The sequence below is a fragment of the Podarcis vaucheri genome (assembly GCF_965113315.1).
Source record: "Podarcis vaucheri genome assembly, chromosome: 12".
Lineage (NCBI taxonomy): Eukaryota > Metazoa > Chordata > Lepidosauria > Squamata > Lacertidae > Podarcis > Podarcis vaucheri.
This window is the reverse complement of record NC_138750.1, coordinates 25,066,836-25,077,203: the sequence shown is the minus strand read 5'-3', so window position 1 is coordinate 25,077,203 and position 10,368 is coordinate 25,066,836. Positions and strand designations below refer to the sequence as shown.

Here is a 10,368-nt window from a genome sequence, read left to right as displayed (position 1 = left end):
CAATAACATTCCTTTGCATTCTATTGTTTCCATCTCTATGCTTTGTCTAGTAACCTTAGACATATTTTAAAATAGAAAACAAGGAGTCTAGATAGTGCTACCTTGTTGCTGTTCATTTGTATTTTGTTAAGAAAAAACACTTCATTTAAAAAAATATTTATTTAAGACACAGAACTTGAAATGACAGTGACCTGAAAAGGGCAAATGATAGCAACTATGTATACTGTATCACCAATTGTATCACTGGGGAAAACGGAAAGGTTTCCAGCTTCTTCACCCAAATGATGCTCAAGGCGGCTAACAATGAGTTGCCAAGAAAAATACAAAATAACCATCAAAAACATAAAAACAAAGGCAGATATAACACATCTATAAAACTGTAAAAACTGTTAACAAATTTACTAGCAGATTTACAATGGCCAGCTTATGACACCAAAGGCCTCTCTTCACTTCCTGACAGAAGGAACTAAGTGGACCTTCCTTGACAAGCAAGTTTTAGAACTGGGAACCAGAGAAGGCCCTCTCTTGAGCTCCTACCAAGTGTCCTTCAGTTACTCGGTAGTGAAAAAAGGTCCTTTCCTAAAGATCTTAAAACCTGTCCAGAGTCGTATGGGACAATTCAGCCTTTCAGATAACCTGGTCTCAAGCCATGTAGGGTGTTGTACCAGCTCTTAGCATTGTGCCCAGAAATGGATTAGCAGCAAGTGAAGATGTTGTAACATAGAAACCATATCCTCCCTATATATATCTCCTTCCTGGAGGCAAGAGTGACTTAAGCAGTCATATACTGAGTGTTCCTAAGTCTTGACAAGCTTTCCCTTAGGGAACCCCAAAGAAGGTGCTCCAGTGCTTGAGAGCAAGATGCCCCACACAAATTTTGCAAGTTTGCACTTTTACTATTTATATATTATTTCATCTTTGCTTTTAAAATCATGTGTAAAGAGTCATGCAAAATTCACACATTTTGCAATGCAATTTTCAGCACCCCAAAATTCAGTTATCCATTCAGTAGGGAATGAGTGGTATGCAACCATTTTGGAAGGCCATGACAAGGGTCAAAAGACAATGGGTGCTGTTCTGAGATGCACTTGTCTAAGATTTTTGCATACAAAATTCACACATTTTGCAACACTATTAAACTTATAGTTGGTCAGTAAAGAAGCTTCAACTGTTCTAAAACCATCAATTGAAAAGACAAAAGTCAGTTAACATTAGTTTTGGTCCATAACTAAAATACTGAAACAAGTCACTTATGTATCGGAAACATAATAGCCTAGATACAACACATGCCTGTCTGGTCAAATTAGGGTATCTGCAGTTTGAAGCTAACACTTAGCAGTTCTGCTCAGTTAACTGCTTTACAAGCAGCCCCACCACAATGCCTGTTGAACTAGTGGCCAGGTCCATAAGCATGTGAGGAACATTATAAGAGCAAAACAACCAATAATGTCGTGAACAACCCCCCGCTGCCAACAAATGCAAACCAGAGGCAACAGAAAAGCAGGAGTAAGGCTGTAAATTCCAGACAGCTGTGGTCCAAAAAGAGATGAAATCACACAAGGAGAGTAGAAGAGCTAGGAGAAGACATGGCCTGAGTTTTAGAAGTGTGCACGAGAGAGTGAAAAAGAAAGCAAGTCAGTGTAGGAAATATGTTTGAAACCACAATTTCCTTTGTAAAATGCAAGTTGAGAAGGAGTGTATAATTACATAATACATTTGTGCACAGCTTTCCTACCGTAAATTAAAATGCTCATAGAGCAGCCAAGTATTGCACATGTACTTTTCTACCAAGCTATGGGAGCCTATTAATTTCAGCTCGTGTAAGTGACTGAACAACTGGAATGATAAAGATAGAAGGGCCGGAAGTTAGGCAATATACTGTAACATGCAGCAAAGGAGTGGGCCAGCATTATCTCTAGCTACATCAGATTACTGAAAGTACATGTAGTACTATATACATTAGAAAAACAAATGTTTCCAGCAAGGGCCAAGAACTGAATCAAATCACACTGAAGTGAGCACTCTGTTCTACATAGGAATGTTCCATGCAAAGTGAAGTTTTATAACAGCTTAATACAACCCAGTGAATTACTGTTGAGCAGGGCAGAATGCAAGTACGCTTAAAATGCTTACATGTATTGTGACTTATTTACATTTCGGTAGCAGAAATAGTTCTCTAAAGGATAATGTATTTAGGGGATGGCTTCATTGTATCAACCAGACAAGCATATTTAGGAAAAATATACTGGTCACAATCAAGTTTGTTAAACTTGACCCTTTAGTTCAAATCGGGGAAATCCAAGCACGTACATAACCAATAAATCAGTAAGAAAAAAGTGCTTAACCTGGATTGGGCCCATTTGGTTTTTTGCAGTTTCACTGCTATAGCTGCAGAAATCTTTTATTTATTTATTGGTTGAATTTATATCCTGCCCCTTTCCTCCTGATATTTTAATAATATCAGAATATACTATTTTTTAGAAACCCAATCTGTCTTAGATACTCAGGATAATTTTTTTTAATTAACAATGCTTATTCTGAATATAGCATTTGGTGCTAAACTAATGTAAGGAGGAATGTTACTGCAATGCAACAAATGGATCAAAGCTATGATAGCCAATCTAATTTTTTTTCATGATTATCCAATATGATGTGCCAGATGAATAGTTCTTTATGGAAACATAAAAATACTATCAAACATTCATACCAGAAAATAAATACCAGTGCAATTTAAGCAATGTCATCGTGATATTAACTAAGTAATAAGGGGATCCGTTTGTGCAAAATGGCAGGGCCATATATTGTGCTATTCAAATGACCAAGCAGCAGCTGTTTCTAGGCATGGCGCTACCACACTGTAAAAGCAAAACTCTGCATTGGGCTTCCCTAAACCACAAGCGCTGCCAAGATTTCGTCTTACATACTTAGGTCCCCTTTAACATCACAAGGAGGGGGGGGAACACCCTAGCAAAAAAAAAAAAAAAGAAGTAGTCTTCATGTCACACTGTACAAGAAGTCTGAGTGCACTCAAATGACAACTGTCTATTTTACATGTGAAAATAAATAATGCAGATGTGACAGTAAAAGAAAAGACTTCGTTCTATATATTTGTATAGTACAAATATAATTAGTTATGCCTTATCCTTGTTCTCGACAGGATATCACAGACTTGGATGGACCTAGTCTGACTCCTTGCTGATGTAGGAAATCCAGTACTACATCACACAATAAGTGGCCATTGACCTGCGCTTAAAAACCTGTAATGAAGGTGGCCTGTTCCACTTTCAAACAGCATGCACTGTTAATAAGTTATTAATTTCTAAGTTGTGCGCCCTCTTTCCATGTCAGCTTCTTACTACCCAGAAGGCTGTACTGCAGTAGCAGCAGCCATTTGTTTAAATGGTGGTTGCATTAAGGTGATTGGCACGTTTGTTTTCCACAATGCAATTTTCAGCACCCCAAAATTCAGTTATCCATTCAGTAGGGAATGAGTGGTATGCAACCATTTTGGAAGGCCATGACAAGGGTCAAAAGACAATGGGTGCTGTTCTGAGATGCACTTGTCTAAGATTTTTGCATACTCCTGCACTTTCTTAATTGCCTTTCTTCAGCAGCAGCCCAAAGTGTGGCTTCCACTAGAGAGCTGACCAATTACCTTTTACTGTTGGGGAACTCGCATGCCTATTCAAAAGTAAGACCAGTAAGACCTATTACAGGATTGCAGTCTATAGGATTGCAGTCTCAAAAGCCCTATTGCACAGCTGAACCATGCTGAGCAAATAACACTGTTAAAAAAAAGCAAGATGTGAACAAGAACTGGTGATATTAGGAATCCTAGACCACAATGTCTGGAAATTAAAAGCCAGTAATTCCACACTTTTCAGTTTAAAACTAAAACCAGTAGAATAATTAAAATGGACTGTTAGTAATGGTACTTCTTGCACAAAGTGCTCTGTAATATTCAGCAAACTATTTTTTAAAAAGTGCATAACTATATGTACTAATATTCTTAGGTCAATAATAACTGAAAGGATGTACACTGCAGAATGTGCTTTCAAATAAGATTAGAGATGCTCTCAATAATGTATCACCTAATACTGCTATTGTTAGATCAATTATTTTCAACTATATGTAAACTTCCTGTTTCCTAAGATTACCGATATTCCCTCTGGTCTATACTCAAAACAAAAGACATACTAGATTTAAAATTAAATTATAAGATGCGTCCTATGTGGACTTTACAATGCAGTTAGAATTCAGGGGTGGGGATAAAATCTTGGTATCAACTACACTAGCAACCGAGTGAGTTTATGGCTACAGTATCCAAGGAAAACTGGAAAAGACTAAGGATGGGTAACACGGTCGGGTGCTGACAACGGAGGTTTCATCTTAATGCATAACCTATGCATGAAAATAAAAGACATCTAAAGAAGCACACAGGTTTGAAGTCGCGGTTAACATTCTATCATAATTAGAAACATTTCAAGAGCCCTGTAATTTCCAATCAAAATTACAGTAATTTCCAATACACAAGCCATGATTCATGACAGAATTTTTACATTCCATGAGAGATTATAGTGGCCTGGTGTATGACACAGTGAGTATAGAGCTAACATAAACAATTCCATTTAATGTTTAAACAGCACTTGGTGTTTAGAATCCCACAATAAAAGAAACATATTATTGCAGAAATTATCACTTTGACAGTGATTGAAGGGTAGGCAGGCATGTGGCCTGTAAAGCTATAATTTTTTACAGTCCACAGCTTGAGTTTAATCATTTTGATATAACATTTCCAAAATATCCTTTTAAGTATTCCTTACAGCATATAACTTTAAAAAGAAACATCTTTTCTATATAATGAAAGATGGAGCGACTCCCAACTGCAAATATTTCCAAAGTTGAAGCTTAAATAACAAAACAAACTGCAACAACAGAGTCCAAAATACACCCCCAATACAGAGAACTTATATTATATTACTCAAGCTATAAGTGACAAACACACACCCTTTGGGTAGTTTTAAGAAGCTGATATCATGGCTAAGGATAATCTACCACTCAAATAAACTTTGTATTTAACTGCCCTGCTTCCACATATTTTCATGCATATAATATAATGTTGGCCATGTGTTTCAAGAACTCTAACACTGCTAACAATAATGTACCACTATCTTCAGTGAACATAAACTGAGTATGATAGCTATGTGGAGAAAAAAAATCAAACATGCCATTTCTGTCTCCAGCAGTAAATTACCTTCACTCTGCACGCTGACTTTCTATTCAATGTCATTTAAAAAAGAGAGTGTTCATATTAAACCATTGGATATTCTATAGGTAACACTTGTATTATAATGTCACCCAACTACTGGCACTTAAAATTGAAAAGCTTGTACAACAGCATTTAAAATGGTTTATGGGGCAGTAGCAGCAGATGTTGAGAAAGGCTCCGGTTTGGGACAGAACAGACTCTAAATGATCTGTGTCATCAGAATAAGGCAAGAAGGCGAAAAGTGATACACTGAACCGAATGAGAGCCAATAAAAAATAAATTAAAAATAAGGCAGCATAGGAAAAGGTACACACAGAATTAGAGAGGGGCAAGAAGTATAAGTATTTCTATGCAAATGATAGAAGTCTCAAGCTTAGACCGCCTGGTAATATTGACATTATTTTGGGTAGACACTGTATACATAAAGAGATACAAAGATAAGAGGAGATGGTGATTCAAACCAGTAGTTGTACAGGGAGATAATATGTTAAGGATTTAAAAAGAGAAGGGCTAACACAGGTTTTCAGATGTCAACACTGGTGTAATAATAATGATTATGAATATAATGGTAGAGAAAACTATGGGGGAAAGAGAGGGGGAAGTTAAGAGTTAAAATTAATAAGTTAAATGAAAATAGACTATTTAGACTATTTATGATGATCAATGTAGCAGTATATAATTTGGACCTTCAGTGTGGTTTGAGCTGTGTGTCCCTGGCCATTAGGATGGTAGCTTTCCCTCATATTACTAGAAAAACATCAAATTTTACAACAGGTAAGGCAACATTCAAAGAAAGCTAAGCATGCTTAAGATATTGCGAATTTTAACTGTTACATTGTTATTACCCAACATGTCCATATAGCATTCTGTTTCCCCCTCTAAATGCAGGCCAAATTAGCTCCATATTGGAACAAATGTTGGAAAAGCAAATGTAGCCCACTGATGCCTGATAAGGCCCTTACCTGGCTTTTAGTTGCTGCAACCTTTGCAAATAATGCTTGAGACACTTTAGCTCTCTTCATTTCCTGCTGAATCTCATCATAAATGGAAGCATTAATGTTCATAGTATTGTTTTCTGGTTTTCCATTCCTTTCTGTTGCAATAGCTGTCGTTTTTACCTGGAAAATAAGATATGAACGTCAAATTTCAAAGGATGCCCAACTGAATGGCACTACAACTGTAACAACACACTACTCGTGTAGTGTGGGTTGCCAGCGCCTGAAACCGTTAGCACTCCCCCAAGACCCTTCCACCAGCCCAGTTTTGAATAAAGTCAATGAAATAATTATTTCAGCTAGCAAGCTTGAACCTAGTAAAAGTTCCTGAGCACATGCAAAGTGCCTTTCCTTTTCATTGAGAAAGTGGGTGACCTAGGGCCAGTCACAGTTTCTCAGCCTAATCTGCCTCACAGGGTTGTTGTGAGGAGAAAATGGAGGGGGAGAACTATGTATAACACCTTGATATGTAAACAACAATAACAGGTTTTATCGATTTATAGAATCATAGAATTGGGAGGTACCCCCATCTAGTCCAAACTCCTGCAATGGCCAGGTGGTTCATGTTCTTGATCATTGTGGGGCAGGGGCTGCTTTCACAACGCAAGGCAATATTTCATGGAGCTGACCAAATAATCCATGTCTCTGGTTTCAGCAATTGATGGAGAGGCTGCAGAAATCTGCTAAGATGCACCATCAACCGAAGCCCTCCCAGACAAGCAAGGTGAAAGTTTCCGCTCTTTGCTGCTAGGCAAACCTAGCAACTCCAGGCACCCAGACAAAACACGAGCAAATGTGTACGCTCTTTTACCTCTAGGGCAGTGATGGGCAAACTTGGCCCTCCAGCTGTTTTGGACTACAGTTCCCATCATCCCTGACCTGTTAGCTAGGGATGGTGTGAGTTGTAGTCCAAAAACAGCTGGAGGGCCAAGTTTGGTTGTCACTGCTCTAGGGTCATTCCTGTCTCATCGATCAGTTCTTCGCAGGAAGGTTACCCAGCAAGCCAGACACAGCCTTTTATCGAAACTACATTTTCTAACATGCCTCATCCAAATAATGTCAAGAGCCTGAGATTCTTTTAACTGGGTATAGATAAATATAATAGTAGACAAATATTAAAAGACTTTTTGAAAGCTTGGAGGGGGATGATGACGAGAGATGAGGACAAATTACTTTAGACTCCTTGGCATACCTTTATGAACTTGGGTTATAGGTTACTAGAGAAGGGTTGTTTCATTTCTCCAAACTCTTGCATAGCAGATCAGCCTCAAAAACATTTCCCTTCCTTTCTAACAGTTTCTCTTGAACCATTAAGAATATCATGGATGATTAGTCTGTTGTGCTCTGCTGAGCACTACGTATTGCTAATTAACCTTTCAGAGGCTATCTACAAAGGCTTTTCCCCCTCCAGAACTTCTATTGAAAGCATCAGTCACAATTTAATGTGTGTAATACTATATATATATATATATATATATATATATATATATATATATATATATATGCTTTCGTAGATTTTCACGGGTACAGGAATGCAGGTTTTGGTGTCTTCGGGTGTCTTCCCGTGTAAGAGTCGGGGTGTCTGTGCGACGTTTCGACGAGGTCTCACTCGTCATCTTCAGGCTGGTGCTTTCGGCTTCTTGTTACTGGAACAGAGCAGAATCTGGTGTTTGAGTTCCTATAAATACTGTTGAGGGGTGTGGTGTATAGCCTCCAACGTTCTGGGCAGAGAGGAAGTTCCTAGATTAGTGTGCCTTTTCTTCTTTTGTTCCTTAATTACTTGAGGGATATCTTGAGTGATTTCATGAGTGATATTCTGAATACCACTGGGTGGGTCATTAAGTGTAGATTAGTTGCTAAAGCTTTCGTGTCTTGACCTCTTGAGCTTGTGAAGAGTTTTTCTGAGAAGATGGCTGTGCTGCTGTGCTTCTTCTGAGAAGATGGCTGTGCTGCTGTGGCACAAGGCACAAAACCACAGCTCGCCCCTATACACGAAGCCAAGCCAGAGCACAACTAAATGCAGCACAGCCATCTTCTCAGAAAAACTCTTCACAAGCTCAAGAGGTCAAGACACGAAAGCTTTAGCAACTAATCTACACTTAATGACCCACCCAGTGGTATTCAGAATATCACTCATGAAATCACTCAAGATATCCCTCAAGTAATTAAGGAACAAAAGAAGAAAAGGCACACTAATCTAGGAACTTCCTCTCTGCCCAGAACGTTGGAGGCTATACACCACACCCCTCAACAGTATTTATAGGAACTCAAACACCAGATTCTGCTCTGTTCCAGTAACAAGAAGCCGAAAGCACCAGCCTGAAGATGACGAGTGAGACCTCGTCGAAACGTCGCACAGACACCCCGACTCTTACACGGGAAGACACCCGAAGACACCAAAACCTGCATATATATATATATATATATATATATATATGAAGTTTTTATAATACTGTGTTTTCTGAAAAATAATAATTTAGTGTTAGAGTAAGGAATGAACTCAAGGAAGAAAGCTAAGGAAGAAAGTGGAAGCAAAAGGACATAAAACCTTCACTATGTTAAATTGGTGCACCACCAAATCCCATAAGAAGAGTTGTTATATATACAGCACCATCAGTGCATTAAGGCACTTCACAAAATTTGAAACAAATGCCTACTAAAAACTTACACCTAAAAAATTTAATACAACTAGGCATCAACTATGCAGTTATTTGTAATGGTGACAAAACTTTGCTAACATTTCTATGAAACTGCCATGAGCCTTTATTCTCATCTGTCTAAGAAAATATAATTTCCATTCCTAGCAGCTCTTTAAAAAATATTTAGAAAAGACACATCTCCTAGCAATTCTATCTATCTTGGCTGACAATAAAAACAGGAAAGTTTGGAGTCATTCATATTTCTTGAACGAAGCCCAAATTTACCCAAACAGGTAATTTAACAGCTTTTCACAAATATGGGCTTTCTCATATTTTTCCCCATGTGAAAATGAAACAAAAAACCCAACCCTTTTATATACATATTCCCATAAGTACTGTTTTAGTTTAGGAACAAAAATCTTTTTTAATCCTGGTTTAGCTTTTAATATGACATTGTACATTAAAATTCATAAAGTACTTCATTCCAGGCAAAACAAACTACTTTTCAGTTCAGTTCTTCAAATGGCACAAGAGGTATAATAAATGCAGTTGCTCTCATTCAGAATGGCTTTTTATCAGGACAAAGTTTACTACTCCATTATTACAGTGGCGCCTGGAAGCATATTTATATTTAAATGTTAGTGTTTCCATTAACTGTCCTCTCCATGGTTACTTCTCAAGGATGGAAGGTTGTATTTCATATTTTGGCCATTTCACGTGTGTCATTAAAATAAGACTTGGCACAAAGGTAGTCAATTAGAACTATTTTCTATATAGTGAACAGCCAAGCATTTAGATTTCAAAGGTGTTTAAACGATCTTAATTAAGTGATAAGCTCACAGAAAGAAATCCTCTGAAATTAGAAATTGTGAGCAGTGTATCTGAAGACAAACGCCATCTCAGCAGGAAGAAGTCATGAGGGTCCATGCAGCCTCTAATTCAGAAACTTTAGTTCAATTTATCTTTGACTGGGTTTTGAGAACTATTGAAGAATCTGCTTAAATAATGTCAATGAAATTATTATTTTTCAAAAAAAAATATAGCTATGCCTGTTGCTAAAAGAGACATCCATAATTCGTAATTTATGGCTGAAGATCTATAATTGCTTTCCATTCAAAGATGTACCTCCCCTTCACACATTACTGTGTTCTTTGAAAGGCTCCAGATACAGGCACTCATTGTGCCTATAACTGATCAAATGGAATTAACTGAGCCTGCAACACCCTTTAGGATTTTAAGCATTATTTCAGAGCTAGTGCAAACCTTTAGGCGCTTCAGAGAACTATCATAATTTTGTACCTGGTTGACTTTCACACTACAAGGCTAAATCTCCGCAATCCATCTGAGGACTTACTAAGATTGCCGACTTCCTTTTTAAAAAAAGCAAACAAAATGCAGGCTGCACTGCTCGTGCAATTTTGACACACAAAACTCAATCAGAACTTCCAGATGCATTACTGTATCT

At 37.7% G+C, this 10,368-nt stretch overlaps 1 protein-coding gene across 20 annotated transcripts in view; it reads right to left on the bottom strand.

Annotated features, from left to right (window-relative positions):
* Positions 1 to 10,368, bottom strand: part of SATB1 (SATB homeobox 1) — a 120,023-nt gene that overhangs the window by 33,532 nt on the left and 76,123 nt on the right. For all 20 annotated transcript variants that reach the window (XM_082193356.1, XM_082193351.1, XM_082193354.1 and 17 more), the window contains one exon: positions 6,232 to 6,387. In XM_082193356.1, coding sequence (XP_082049482.1) covers positions 6,232 to 6,387 — 156 coding nt within the window. The remainder of the gene's footprint in view (positions 1 to 6,231; positions 6,388 to 10,368) is intronic.